Source organism: Mytilus trossulus, chromosome 1, assembly GCF_036588685.1.
Source record: "Mytilus trossulus isolate FHL-02 chromosome 1, PNRI_Mtr1.1.1.hap1, whole genome shotgun sequence".
In the NCBI taxonomy this organism is placed as follows: domain Eukaryota; kingdom Metazoa; phylum Mollusca; class Bivalvia; order Mytilida; family Mytilidae; genus Mytilus; species Mytilus trossulus.
Window position 1 is genome coordinate 48,319,776 of NC_086373.1, and position 15,940 is coordinate 48,335,715.

A 15,940-nucleotide genomic window follows, 5' to 3' on the forward strand; every position below is an offset into this window, starting at 1 on the left:
CATAAAAGTATCACAGTTTTTTGTCATAGTTACATAACTTTTAAATGTAAAGAACAAATATGATTATGTGAAGGTATTGACACTGCTCCTGCTACAGATATACCAAAGGAATCTGCAATGGTTGCTGCTCCTAAACTATATTCTCTATATTCTGCTCTAATCTGTAAAGATAAAAGTACATGTGTTTACGCCTTATCAGCAAACTCAATCATATATAGGTCATGAACTATTAATATTATGGTTTATATTGACTACTATGTCATTTGCTCTCTTGTGGAGAGTTAACTTATTGGCAATCATACCAAATCTTATTTCTACTGTATACAAAATACTTATATATCTATATTTTAAAAACTGTGGTATCTTTCAACAACATTGAGTATGGCTTAAGGTGACACTAGGGGTAGTGGTGAACTTCCTGTAAGATAGTCTAAACATGTCTTTGAATTCATTAGTTTCATAAAATCTAATTACTTGTGGATTTCATAGATATAGGTGATCCAATACAAAAGAAATAATGATCAACAAATTTCCTTAAGGCAGGTATGCTGAATTGGTAAAATCAAATTCATAAAAATACAATTTTTCCTTGCTCCACAGGAAAAAAGGATCACATTATATACAACATTTAGAAATACTACCTACCTCTTTTGAAATTTGATAAAATGTATTGACAAAAGCTGCCCCTCCTAACAATCCTTCAAAGAATATGATCACAAATATTATGGCTATATTAGGTATAAATCTGTAGAATACTTGTGTTAACAGTATTCCTAGATTGATAAACTGAAAAAGAAGAAGAAAAAGTATTGAATACATATACACAGTGTTATTTAATCATTGTTTTGTAATTTGGCAGTCGAACATCATGAACATTTAACCCCTTTGTGTAATAGTTTGAGATAAACATGCCTTGTAACTGTTAACAAAGGAGAAAGCATGTCAACATCACCTTTTTCTATTTTCAAAATAGTTTGCTTCAAGATTTCCCCTTTTTTATAACATCTTTAACATCCAAATTCCAGAAAATATTTCAAAGTAACTTATTTTCTGTCAAAAAAAAATAAATGATTAGATAGTCATAACAAAATTTGAAAAAAAATAAGGTTATGATCTTAAAGCAAAAGTGTTCCTGGTCTTTTGTTGATGTGGTTGATAAGTGTTTCTTGTTTTTTATACAGATTAGACTGTTGTTTTTCCTGTTTGGCGGGTTTTACGCTAGTCATTTTTGGGCCCATTTATAGGTTGCTGTTCAATGTGAGCCAAGGCTCCATGTTGAAGGCCATACTTAGAACTATAATGGTTTATCTTTTATAAATTGTGACTTGGATGGAGAATTATCTCATTGACACTCATACCACATCTTCTTATATCTACTATGCTAATTTCAGCATCTATTTTGATATGTATGTATGATTTATTGCTTCTTTACATCAAACTTTTAGATTTCATACATTTGGCTTTGAGCATTACTAATATAACATATTTTCAATTTGTGCACATGGCGTATCAATTAATTTTCTATACATTGCAATATTGTTTTAACAACACAAACATCCAGATCCAGTGATTAATTTTAATTTCCACTACAATTTGGCTATTTCAAAATCTAGAAAGGACCTGATATATTCTAGAAAGAAGATTATTTGTGATAAAATATTCTCTGGAAATATTTGAACCATATCAGGAATATGAAGGCATGTCCAACGTTGTAGTAGACTCTGTGATGTTAAATACTGACTTAATCTAATTTTTGAGGAACTGTTGGAATGTGACTATATTTGTTATCATGCATGTTACTTACCTGAATAATGGGAAGCACCCACAACCTTTTAACTTCAAAGAAATTCACTGATGACCTGGATATAAAAACTCCTAGCTGGTAATCTACTTGGTACCTAGAATACAAACACACTACAATGAACACAGCATAGACAACAAATGAGTTAACTAAATTTCTTGAAAAAGAAAAAATAGATATCATACTTATTTTATATAAAAGAGATGTTGTATGTGTGTCAATGAGACAGCAACCCATATATGTAATAAAACCAAAAAAGACATCCAGATCAACATATTTAAATTGCATACACATTTTTTTGCGGTTGTATAAAAACCATTTTCTTAAATTGTTAGTTATAAAAAAAATGTTCCAGTGGAACTATGTAAATTTATGGTAATGAGACCTGAATCAAAACATGCAATTTAACTAGTGTAATTTCAACTGAAAGCATCTTTGTAATATTCCAGTTGCAAATATTACACCCAATTTAGGACAAAAAGCTAAAATGGTAAAAAGACTATAAAACGATTCAGAGTTACCAAATTTCAAAATTAATTCAAAGATTTTTGTTTGGTTTTTATCAATGACAAATATTTCATTAAAAATTGCATCAAATCATCTTGCTGTTAGTCTTATTTGTTTTTGTTAATTGCTGTTATACAAATAAAGTTTTGTCGTTGTGTTTTCAATTGTTTTACACGTTTTACACCTTATTGTCCTTTACAGTTGACAATAGGGTTTTGATTTTGCTGACAGTTGAAGATCATACAATGACCTGTGATCGTCCTACAATCACATTATTTGGCCTCTGGTAGATAGTTATCTCATTGGAAATCATACCATTTCTCCTTATTTTCATTTTGTTCATTTTACTTACCATCTATACTGTTCTGATATAGACCATGATACATTGTTAAAATACAATATTTCCATCTGAAAAGAACAAGCAACAATAAAACAATGTATTTATATGTAGTATAAAAAATGTTGAGACAGATATATATTAAAGACTCAATTGTGCCCTGAGTTGTTCACCAAAAATATAGTTTTATGCTTGCAACCATTTATGATATGTTATACTGATACATACTGTACATAAAATTGAGAATAGAAATAGGGAATGTGTCAAAGAGACAACAACCCAACCATAGAAAAAACAACAGCAGAAGGTCACCAACAGGTCTTCAATGTAGCGAGAAATTCTGCGCACAGAGAGGCCTCCTTCAGCTGGCCCCTAAACAAATATATACTAGTCCAGTGATAATGAACGCCATACATACTAAACTCCAAATTGTACACAAGAAACTAAAATCAAAATAATACAAGACTAACATAGGCCAGATGCTCCTGACGTGGGACAGTCGCAAAAAATGTGGCGGGGTTAAACATATTAATGAAATCTCAACACTCCCTCTATACCTCTAGCCAGTGTAGAAAAGTAAACTCATAACAAATTAACAATATGCACATTAAAATTCAGTTCAAGAGAATGTATACCAATTTTCCAATTTTTATTATAAAGCTGTGCAAATTCTTAATTATTATGTGACCTATAACTTTTATCTTTGTGATATAAAATTAAAATGAAAAATGTGTCCAAGGACACACAGATGCCCCTACTAGTAAATATACAGCAAATCTTCAATTTTTCAATTAACAAAGGGACATAACTGAGAAATGATTAAAGGGTAAAACTTAAAAGAGAAAATCATTTTCTGTAATGGCAAATGATTGGAAAATTCTTGAATTCATGAAGACTAAAATTGTGTGTAAAATTTTAAATATAATCATTGAATAATCAACTTACCAATCCCTGATTTATAAAATATTCAGCAAAATATACCAGTATAAGTGGAATCATATACTTTAATAATGGCTGAAAATATAAACATACAAATTATAAAATAAATGAGACTCATATCATACAGGAATTATAAATGGGTCAGTTCTACAGATTTCTGCCCCCTCTCCCCCAATGCACCAACCTATTCTGATTCCAATGACACTTATTCCCTGTTCATAACCCTGTAATCTTAATTGCAGAATTTAACTATTTTATCCACCCAACCAAATCACATAGAAATGAGAGGATGAGAACAATACTTCTTGAAATATGCATGTCCCAAGTCAGGAGCCTGCAATTCAGTGGTTGTCATTTGTTTATGTGTTACATATTTGTTTTTCTTTCATTTTTTTGTTCATAAATAGTGGGTCTCATTGAGGTCTAAGGGTGACGCAGGTTTGTCGATTTTTTGTAAGCGTGACACATGAAAGTCGAACTATTGTGCCATGAAAATGGGATATGAAGTCTAGCGGGACACAGGAAATTACAAAAAAATGAGAATTGCTTACTTTAATACATAGTGTAAGCCGTATGGCAAGCCAAAGTGGACAAAAAGAGATATTTTCTAATATTAGAAAATCATTTTCTAATATTAGAAAATCATTTTCTAATATTAGAAATTCATTTTTTAATATTAGAAATTCATTTTTTAATATTAGAAAATCATTTTCTAATATAAGAAAATCATTTTTTTAATATTAGAAATTAATTTTCTAATATTAGAAAATCAAAAGTAATTTCTTATATTAGAAATTCATTTTCTAATATTAATAAATGATTTTCTAATATTAAAAAATGATTTTCTAATATTAAAAAAAGATTTTCTAATGTTAAAAAAGGATTTTCTAATATTAAGAAATGATTTTTTAATATTAAAAAAACATTTTCTAATATTAAAAAGTACCTTATTTTTTAATATTAGAAAATGATTTTCTAATATTAATAAATGATTTTCTAATATTAAAAAATGATTTTCTAATATTAGAAAATGATTTTCTAATATTAGAAAATGATTTTTTAATATTAGGAAATAGCTCTTTTTGTCCACTTTGGCTTGCCATAAAGCCGGATACAGGAATCCGACAAAACAGTAAGGGGGCTCTGGGATTAGAACCCCCCAATGAGACCCCCTAAATAAGGCCGTTAGTTTTCTCGTTTGAATTGATTTAAATTGTCATTTCAGGGCCTTTTAAAGCTGCCTATGCGGTGTGGGCTTTGCTCATTGTTGAAGGCCGTACAGTGACCTATAGTTGTTAATTTCTGTGTTATTTTGGTCTCCTGTGGAGAGGTGTCTCATCGGCAATCATATGATATCTTCTTTTTTCATAATAGTAAGAATTTATGATTTAAACACTATCACAAAAACAAGATCTGTGTTTACTGGCTATCAAAGGAAAATACATGGTACTGTCTGTCCCTAATAGGACTAAATTAAATGACATGTACAAAAATAAATGATGATGATTGCATATTATTTGGTTCAAAATGTAACAGTCCTATATCTGTATGGTATTATTTGTATAAATTCTTTTACTATATGTTTATCAATCCATTCATACTTACACGTAACAGTCTTACTCTGTCTTTTAAAGATAAATCTATTTTTGTAGACACTGTAAAACAAATTTAAACTAATTTTATACAGCCATTATTATGTTATATTAAGTTTACAAATAAAAATGATGAAGATAATAATAATATGTTAAGGTTAACCTTTATATCTAAATTTGGCTTACCATCTTAAGTGTTATTTATAACATGCAGGGACTTTATCAATACCAATTATTTAATCAATAGTACATGTATAAATATTTTACAACCAACAAAGAAGAACACCAAAATATGCAAAGTTCCTTTAATTAAGATTAATCTACCAAACTTTCTGTTTGATTACGTAAACCAACTTACTTTTGCGAGCAATTTATTTTCGCAACTTTCGTGAGTAGAAAATTTATAGGAATATAAATCGTTGCGAATATGTAAAACCTAGATCTTTCCTTATTAAACTATATCCAGAAATTAGAAAATCGCGAAATCAAATAGCCGCGAAACAGTTTACAAAGGGTTAAGTATCCGCGAAAATAAGTTGGTTTACAGTATATTATTGACCAAATAAATCATTGTTTTTTAATTTAGATTTTCTATCATCCTGAAGGAGAGGAGGTAATGTTTTTTTTTTTTTTTATTCCCAAAGGCAAGGGAAATAACTACTAGGTAATTATAAATACAATATGCGACTCATGTATTACTATCACAAGGAGCAAACTATTGTATCTCTCACTCAATAACTGTCCTTTTATGTATAGCGGTGGTAAATAACATAATTAGGACTATAATATAGGAGGGGGGTAGGAGGGGTTCTTATCCTGAAATCCTGAGCTCCCGAAGTTAAAAAATTTAAATCCTGCCATCCAGGAATTTAAAAAAAAATCAAAAAAATCCTGGATCCCGAAACTCTAAAAAAACCAAATTTTTGGATCCCAGATTCTAAAAAAACAAATTCCCGGAACCCGAAATCCCAAGCTGAAAAACACCTGATTCCAGAGTCCTGATAAAGGTTCTTCCCTCTCCTATAGCTCATGTGTAATTCTGAATTCTGAATAACTAAAGTACCAGAGGGAGAGATACTTACCTTCTTTGCTATCATCTAACAAAGCTGTTGTATCATCTGTTGTCTCATCTGTTACTGTTTTTGTGTACATGTTATCAGGTTTTTTTAAAATTCCAAAATAACTAAAAATACACATAAAAAATAAGTGTCAGAATAAGTTTGAAGTCTCACTTTCATATCACAAGTGATCATAAGTGTAAGGATTTTCACCCATGCTAACAAGTACAGAGAGGAAGCTATTCTAAACAAAAAGATAATAAATAAAAAATTAAAAAATATTTGAAAATTTAAATTATATAAGAGTGTAAGACTTCTTAATATCACACCAATATCAATTTGAAGGCATCAATATAATTCTGAGAGCTTGCATAATTATGAAATGCCAGTCACAAAAACATTATTTGAAATTTTCTGATAATGTTTAAATGAATATACTGGTACATAAAGTATCATTATCAAAATTGAAGACAATCATGAGTATCTTTTATTTTTAGGGGTTTCCTTTTCAGTTTATAACTTGGATATTATCATTTTTATAAACACACAAAAAAGTACTGCATGAACTATCTGATTTTTGCAAGTGATATATTTACACCTAAACAGTAGAAAATAAAACATGCATTTAGATGTCTAATTTGAACTTTTACTTCCAGTTATATGAAAAAAAGAAGCAGAAATATTTACCTTATTGCCATGGTAACAGGCATGATTGTCATGACAAACAATGTGTTACGAGGAGAAAGACCTGCTGATGTCAAACCAGCATATGATAAGGCACCGAATACACCAGCTCCCCCTGTTCCTGAGGAATATGTTGATATAACATTTCTGTAAAAAAAAAAAAACAGAAAAGAGTAGTTGTCAGTATCAGATTAGTAATATGTTTGAGATAAATTATGCAATATCTACAATACTTGAAGCACCAAATCTCTATAATAAAACTGACTTTCAATTATTTAGTTATTTCATTTCTGACATTTAAAAAACAAATCTTAGTGTTTCCAATGAAAGTTTAGGGCAGAAAAAGATTTTAAAACAGCAAAGGTAATATTGGTCAATAAAATTTAAAGTTTCTAAAATAACTTTAACTACAAAAATGAAGGATTCTGCTAACGACATGCTGTTATATATCATTTTATTCTGGTATCACCTAAGTTGGACAAAGGTATACAGAAAAACACATTAGTTTACATTACATTACATATAAGTACATTTGTTGAGGAAGCATTAAATAATATTATGAGTTGTTTTTTTACAACGGTATGATCAGTATAGTCGACAGGTTAACATCAGAGAGAATCCAGTTTGTCATATATAATTCTGATAAATTTGCACAATTTTTGGAGTTTAGATTTCTGTTTTTGGTTCATAATAGCATTAAATTTTATAACATTACAGTTCGTTAGGTATTTATTGTCAATTAGTAGTGTTCTATCTGTCAGGAGACTGCTGCATTCCATTACATAGTGGTATTCATCACCTATAGCAGCTCTGCATAACGGACACTTTCTCTGTTCACGGGGAATGTTTTGCCATCTGCCATTTTCAATCGGCAGTTTATGGTTCATGGTCCTAAACTGCGACATTGTTATCACATCTTTATCGTCAAGTACATTAAGGTAGTGTTCGAAATTGTGTAATGTCTTGTATAGGCGATAATTCAGGGCTTTCGGCGAATCGTTTACCTTTCCTGTCCATAACTGTGTAAACTGATCTTCTAGTCTTTGTTTAATTGTCGATTTAATGTTAGGTGGTGTATTTTGGAATGACCATAAGTAAGAAAATCCACAATTGTCTAAAATACTTTTCATCTTGTCTAATGATCGCGATCGAAATGTTGTTTCTTGTGATAACTTCAAAAGGTATCTAAACATGACAGCAGCAAGCTTACTTTCTTTACCGGTAATTAACTTTGTCCAGTAAGATATAATTCTAATGTTTATATCTATTTCTAGGGGATACCGACCCAATTCTCCGTAAATGAATTCGTTTTGAGTAGATGGCTTAAGATGTAAAAGTAGCTTAAAAAATTTAGTTTGAACTCTTTCTAGTATATCTATGTTTTCGTAACCCCATATTTCGCATCCATATAGCAGAATAGGTTTTACCAGTATGTCAAATAAATCTACGTGGCATTTAATAGATAAATTGTGAATTCTTCCCTTCCTTAAAACTTCGTACATTGCACTTATAGCTTTGTCCTTTAAATTTTGTTTGCATTGTTTAAAGCTGCCTGTTTTGCTGAAAATAATTCCTAGGTAGTTAAAGTGTTTTACAGTTTCAATATGATGATTGTTGAATCGGAAAAGTGGAGGGTTTGTCGTTCTTCCTTTTGAAAAAATTAAGATTTTAGTTTTAGCAACATTTACTCGCATCTTCCAGGTTTCGCAATACTTTTTAAATTTGTTAAGTGCATGTTGTAGTTGTTCAGGTGATTCTGCCAGGATTACAGTGTCATCCGCGTAGAGAATTATGAATAATTTCATTAAAGTTCCAAGTTTTTCTTCTATATCTTTACTTATTGTCTTCATGCCTAAAACATTTTCTGAGATGAGATAGTCTTCTAGGTCATTCAAGTATAAAGCAAATAAAAACGGTGACAGATTTTCTCCTTGTCTGACACCGACTTCACAAGCGAACGGCTCACAAATTTGATCATTATAGCTCAAGCTGGATTTAATATTCTGGTACATGCTGAAAATAGTATTAAACATTTTCCCCTTTATATTGCTGTTCAACATTTTAAACCATAGGAAATTACGATTAACCGTATCGAAGGCCTTTTCAAAGTCTACAAATGCGCAAAATAGTTTCTTTTTTGAGTGTTGTAAAACTTCAATTAGAGAGTTCAGAAGAAACGCGCAATCAATTGTTGAGTATTTTTCTTGGAAACCATTTTGATTTTCTTTAAGAAGAGATGTTTGTTCTGAGAATTTTTTAAGGCGTTCATTTAATACCGCTGAAAAGACTTTTCCGAAACAGCTCACAATAGTTATTGGTCTGTAATTTTTGGGGTTGCGTTTGTCACCTTTGTTCTTGTAGACAGGTTTTATCATTCCTTGGACCCATTGTTTTGGGATTTTTCCGGAGTCGAAAACTAGGTTGAAAATTTTCACATATATGTCTATAAGAACATGAGCTGATGTTTTTAAATATTCATTAATCAGTTTGTCTTCGGCGCAAGCTTTGTTATTTTTCAGATTTTTCAGCGCTTTAAGAATTTCATGTTTTGTAATTCTGCTATTTAACTCATCGTTTATTTCTTCATGGGAAATATTACTTTCAATTTGTTGATTTTCTGTATCATCTCTCAGATCACTGTTTAATTCTTTGAAATATGAGACTAATTTGTCGAAATCGATCTTGGGCTGAGCTGTACTTTTGTTTCCATTTAGAAGTTGCCAAAATTCCTTACCATCCTTTTGCTTTAGATCATCCATTTTCTTTCTGAAATCGCTTCTGTATTTCTTATGTGCTTTGTTCATTGTATTTTTATATCTCTTCTCGGCATCTAACACAAGTGCTCTGTGGAACGGTGACTTATTTTTATTTCGTTTCATCTTACGGAATTCTGACCTAGCAGTTTTGCAGTCATGGTCAAACCATGGTTTATTTTTTCTATGTTCTGACTTCTTTTCTGCACTGATTTTAAACCCAAAAGTGTTTCTTGCTGAATTTATTAACACTTTGCCTATTTTACCTATTATCGTATTTACTGTTTCTTGCGTCACTACTGTCGTGCCATCAATTTCAGAATTAATATTTTCTATTTCTGTAAGGTTCAAGCATTCTAAGAATTTGTGTGATTTTTCATTAGTCCAATTATTTATTTTTTGTTCATTTGTTCTAGTATCATCGCTATATTTGGTGCTAACTTCTTGATCTGTTTGTTTCAGCGATATCTCGATTGGGGAATGAATATCTGAATAGAGACTTGAAAAATCAAGTACTTTAAAATCAGTAAAATTTCGAATAAGTTCTGCGCTGCATAGGCAATAATCAACAACGCTTGAATTTCGGCATGTGAACTTTCCATCTATGTCACCTAGAGTTCTACCATTCATGATGAAGAAGTTATTTCCCTTGCAAAATTCTAGTAGTTGATTTCCAAACCTGTTCTTGATTTTATCTCTACTGTTCCTTTTGCGAGAGAAGTCATACTGGTCTAAATTGCAAACAGCATTTATTTGTATATTTTCGATATCTACGACATGAGATTCACTGTCGGGAACAAATATAAAATCATCCTCTGACCCGGTTCTTGCGTTAAAATCACCAACAAGTAAACATTTTGAAAACCTATGTGATAGTTCGAATAATTCCATCTCAATTTCGTTTATTGCATCAATGGATGAATATGAAGTATATTCAGGGGGGATGTAAATAATTCCCAAAAGAATATCATCTGATCTATTTATTACTTTCGATATTTTACACCACAAAACAAATTTACTTTCAGTTTTGATATATTCAATATTATCTTTGAGATGGTTTTTGTACGCTACAGCTAAACCCCCCGACCTTCTTTTGCCAATTTTATTTCTGTTTTTATAAATCAATTCATATCCCTGTAATTGTATATCATCGATATCGTCTAGTTTTGTTTCTACAATGCCAGCAATGTCCGTTTTATACAGCAGTTCCGTAAATTCAGGATATTTGAGTTTTGATTTAATTCCACAACAATTAATACAAGTAAGATTTAGATAATTTAACTGATCATTCTGATTTTTCGAGGACTCTCTCGACCCGTCCTACAGTTGCGTGGTTATGGTTGCCTCATTAATGGCGTCATTGTTTCCAGATTCCTGTCGGGACCTTTTAAAAGGGCGTTCATTTACAGTTTTGTTTCTATGCGAATTTTGTTGGGCTTGACGTAGTAGAACATCCCTATATTCAGTGCCGTTTGGTTTTGTGTCGGTTGATACATGCGGTTTCCCATTGATATATAATTTATCTCTTACCAGTTTTACTTTTTTACCCTCATTCTTGGCCATCTTCATTACAGGGTAGAGTTCTTTCCGTTTTCTTTCAATTTCGATCGGGAATTGTTCGCTTATCCCAAATGTTTTCCCTTTCAGCTTGAATGTATTTTTTTAAGTACATCTTCAAGCTCATCTCTGTGGATAAATTTGGCTACAATAGGACGGGCTCCGTTCAGTCCGGGTTTTCCAAATCGATGAACGCTACCCAGATTTACGTCCAGTTCGTTTAATAAAAAGTTCTGAATTTTCAATTTGCACGATTCTTCCCGCTGAAACGCTAACCCGGAGAATACTAAGTTATCGCTCATGCTTCTGCATTTTAAGTCTAACACTTCCGCTTTTAATTCCTGAATGACTATGTTTGAGACTTTTCCGTTTTCCTCCCCTATCGTCTCCATTCTGTCTTTTATTTGAGATATCTCTTCAGCATTTGCTGAATATTTGTCTACTACAGTATGAACGATCTGACCCATTTTTTCAACACTTTCTTCAACTTTCCTATTTCGGTCTTGGATCTCGACAATTGTTTCCTCATTTGTCTGTACTCTTGTAGACAGATTTGACAGGCCTTCCTTTATACCATCGATTTTCTGTACTTCTATCTCTATTTTCTCGATCCTATCCGTTAGGACTCGTAGCGACTTCAGGATCTCCATAAGGATATTTCTAGCATCTTTGTCATATAAGAGGTTTCCCGATAATTCATCGTCGGTTTGTTGGGTATTTGTAGCCATTTTGACGTTGCTTTGGTTATCCGATTGTTATCAATTGTTCCGACGTATAGTGACGTTATGACTATAGATACAAATTCCTTCTTGTTTTGCATAAGTTTTGAAGAAAACGGTTTTAAGAGAAAAGGACCAAATATCACATAAAGATCGGAGTTAATATCAAGCGAAATCTTCTTACCGTTTTTATATCGTATATTTAAGTTGTTCGGCTGGTTGTAGTCAATCTTTTAGCGATTTTGTTCAAGAGCAAATTTTGCGTGCTGCTTCCTCAACAACGTACCGGAAGTCTAAGTCTGTTCAATCCTTTTATATTCATGTCACATAGATAAGAAGCAGATTAACACTCTGGCAAGAAAATACTAGTTTTGTATACAACATACCTATCAAAAAAGGCTGAAAGACTCATATAAGTTACTTCTCCTAAACCACCACATATACTGGCACAAACAACCCCTGAAAACAAACATAAATAGGTCGTACTTACATCAGCATCTCTTTTTAATATACTGACACACTGAATATCACATTTGCAAAAATTTTGATTGTTTAAACATGTAACTAATAAAAATCTTTAACAAATATCTGTAGTTACTTCTATAACTTTACATATATATGCATGTTGACTAGATAAAAAAGATAACAAATAATTGAAATTAGCTCTTTGATGACATATTATATTAAAAGATAGAAATTAAATTTAAACAACTTGCTCACTTCAAAGACAAAACAAAAACAAAACATTTCACCGTAACAAAACAAGAAACTTAAATTCAAAAGAGAATTCATAATATTTCACAAATGCAATGTTAAAAATCTTAATCTATACAGAAGAAGTGTGATTCAAGACTGTTCTACCCATTTTTGGATGTTGCAAACAACATTTATTTCCTTATGCAAAATTTGTAGCCCAGTTCACTTAGTAAATTGTTAATTACTATGTTGTGTTTTCTCTAGAATATCACTTTAGGAAGAGTGTGTGGAAAAAGGTCTTTGTGAAAGAAAGTTTGAAACTTACCTAATATACTCATCCATATACCAACAGAAAATCCAACCAATAGAAAACTGGACAGGTTAAACAACACAACTATAGCAACTCTTACTCTGTAATGAAATGGGATTTGCTAGATAAGTCTATTTGATTGTCTTACATTTTTTGGGACATTAATTCATTATTGTGAAAAGAAATGAAACTGTTACACATAATCTTTTTTCTCTTGGTCAAGGTATTTAAACTTTTGTCATTGCTTTTGACCCATTGAATAAATACAATAGCTAGATATTGTTATTTGTGTAGTTTGACCTTTTCTCTTCGTCTTCCAAGTAGATGAAAATACATGAAACAACTCACAATACTGCATTTGATGCTTCATTTATTCAAAATTAATAATACATTTACAACCTGTTCAATATAAACACTGATTTAATCATAAAAGTTTTAAAAAGTGTTAGTATTGTTCATAATGAAATTTGCGTTTTTATTGTGTTGTTTTTAGACTACAAACTATTTTCTGTACTAGATTGTCTAGATGGTGTCTTCACTCTGTAAAATATTCATTATGCCTTCAGAATAAACCAGTGTTAAATATGTCAAATAACTGATGGCTACCAGTCTATAGACAAATTCAATGATACTAAACTAAATTTTAAACATGTTTCTTTACAAGAATTACCCTCTACTGAGTCAGACTAGATTCTACTTACTGATTATTTTGAAGATAAATTTTGATCAAAAATTTACAATGCGTATGAATAAGAGGAGATACAGAGCAAATTCCAATGTATTAAATATGTCAACACTGACTCATCAGCAAAAATATCAGTTTTTTAGCTTTCTTGAATTGCATACCTGTAACTTATATGATGTATGTAAAATGGTGCTGTCAGTTTGATGATCAGTGTAGGTAATATATCTGCCAGTAGAATAGCCTGTTAAAAGGATATAAAATCATAAAGTAAGTAAATGAACAGATGAATTTATATCTGGACAAACACAATGAAATGAATCAAATATAATACTTTCTTTATAAGATTCAATATTGTCTTAATTAAAAAAGATAATGTTCTGTTCTTTATGTTATAACACTTCATTGTTTGTTTTGGGTCACTTTTTCTCAAACATATTTTTGCCCATTTTTCTGATTTTCTGTAGCATTGGTCCATTGTTCTCTATTCTGTAAACCCATTCAGGCCCTCATTAAGAAGGTTGAAATAAGTGATTTTCTAATAACAAAATTTACATAGGAATTGGACCTCTACTCGTCAATAAGTATAGGTTTGAATTCATCTACTTACTCCTGTTGATATTTCATTACACTGCATGTAATGCTCATCAACTGGTTCAGTTGTAGTTGTCTCCTAAAATGGAAATTTTATTTGATTACTCAACTACAGTTGTTTATGATAAAGATAGATTTGTGCATGCTTTTTTCCCATATCACCCATTTCTTATCCTGAGACACGCCTATCAGTACAAGGCCCTACCCTCAGTCACAAAACATTTAAAAAAAACTATTTAATTTATAATTTGCTTTTTGTAACCAGAAAAAAAATCACTGGTTCTCTGAAACTTCTTTCTTATTCTTATGAACTAAGAATGAAAGAATTAAAGTCATATGAAACGAGTGAATGGTGAAAAATAATGTTTGTCCAATTCTTGAACCAATGCATGTATACATCATAAACTTAGTCCTCTGTGCACAATTTTATCATTATTTTCGTAAATATATGATATAATGATTAATCGTCAATTTTTTTTCTCTCTGTTTGTTATGATGGCTGCTCATTAAATGCTGTGTTTTGAAGCCACTTTTACCGATTGTCACCTTATAGTAAACAAATCACAAAAAGCATGGGAATTGAGCACGTGTTTAACATGTATAATCAGATATTTGTTTTTTTCAATGACAGATCCATGCGTATTGTGGTGACCGGATTTTTTACGAGGAGGGTTACGCTCGGGTCACTATGCATACGGAAAATATGTTGTCGAATTGCTTCCTGGAAGCAAGCAATTAAAAATAAGTAAACTTCTTCTAAATGTGGACAAATTAAAGAATTTTCCTCAGAAAAAAGTATATGTACATAAGTTGTATAATGAAAACTATCCATTTAGTTATAAAAAACATATGCATATTTTTTTTTAATTTGAGGTTTCTTATGACTTTAAGCAAGATAAGAACAGAAATATTTTTCATGCAAAAAAAAGATAAACCCATTTATGATGTGTACTTTAAAATTTGGTTTAATTTAATTGGTGAAGGCTAAAATTTGCTTCCCCACACTTAAAGTACAACCCCATTAAATATCTATGTTAAGTAAGATTTAGAATTTGTCATAAAACTTGAGATATAGATATATCTCATCCTAGACAGCTTTTAAATGACTAACATGCATGATATGTGTACTTACATTATGATGGACTTCAGGACCTTTTTCTTGTTCTTTCAGGATATCATGAGCTGCACTCAACATTATCACATAAGCAAAATTGTTACATAATCCAAGTATCCTAAAAAAAATGTAGAGCATAATAAGTCATTTTTCATGTTTGTTAGGATAGTGTAGCTTCCTATAAACTGTCACATGTACATAGAAATCAAGGCCTTGTTTTGTTCATTAATGCATGTCACTGGACTTATGAAAATCCTGAGCCCCCACCCGTCTTCTATCAAAATGGATTAAACAGAAAATTTCATTTTGACTTTCCTAACATATGCATAGCAAAAACTCTATGAAGGCAGATAACTACTTAAAAATATAGCTTTGAATTAACATGTGTTACTTGGCATTATATATAATTCTGAATACTTTTGTCGAAAACATTATGTATATATATGTCATGGTGTGTTATTTGGCTTAAATTTGTGTTAGTGTTATTTTGGATGAAAATATGTTTTATTTTATGAAAGGAAATTAAATGTTAGTATTTTGTAAAAGTTTTAATTAATCTGTATTATTAATTTTACCTATGCTGTGGCATTAGTACTC

The 15,940-nt window shown here is 30.9% G+C and overlaps 1 protein-coding gene across 1 annotated transcript in view; it reads right to left on the reverse strand.

Moving 5' to 3' along the window:
- LOC134726176 (battenin-like) overlaps positions 1 to 15,940 on the reverse strand; it is a 21,774-nt gene continuing 5,834 nt past the window's right edge. Inside the window, exons 3-15 of the mRNA XM_063590580.1 lie at positions 15,362 to 15,461; positions 14,246 to 14,308; positions 13,800 to 13,879; positions 12,969 to 13,054; positions 12,334 to 12,406; positions 6,922 to 7,065; positions 6,259 to 6,359; positions 5,190 to 5,239; positions 3,591 to 3,659; positions 2,661 to 2,716; positions 1,805 to 1,898; positions 646 to 786; positions 1 to 161 (exon numbers count right to left, since the gene is read on the reverse strand). Of these exons, the coding sequence (XP_063446650.1) occupies positions 30 to 161; positions 646 to 786; positions 1,805 to 1,898; positions 2,661 to 2,716; positions 3,591 to 3,659; positions 5,190 to 5,239; positions 6,259 to 6,359; positions 6,922 to 7,065; positions 12,334 to 12,406; positions 12,969 to 13,054; positions 13,800 to 13,879; positions 14,246 to 14,308; positions 15,362 to 15,461 (1,189 nt within the window). The 3' untranslated portion in view covers positions 1 to 29. The remainder of the gene's footprint in view (positions 162 to 645; positions 787 to 1,804; positions 1,899 to 2,660; positions 2,717 to 3,590; positions 3,660 to 5,189; positions 5,240 to 6,258; positions 6,360 to 6,921; positions 7,066 to 12,333; positions 12,407 to 12,968; positions 13,055 to 13,799; positions 13,880 to 14,245; positions 14,309 to 15,361; positions 15,462 to 15,940) is intronic.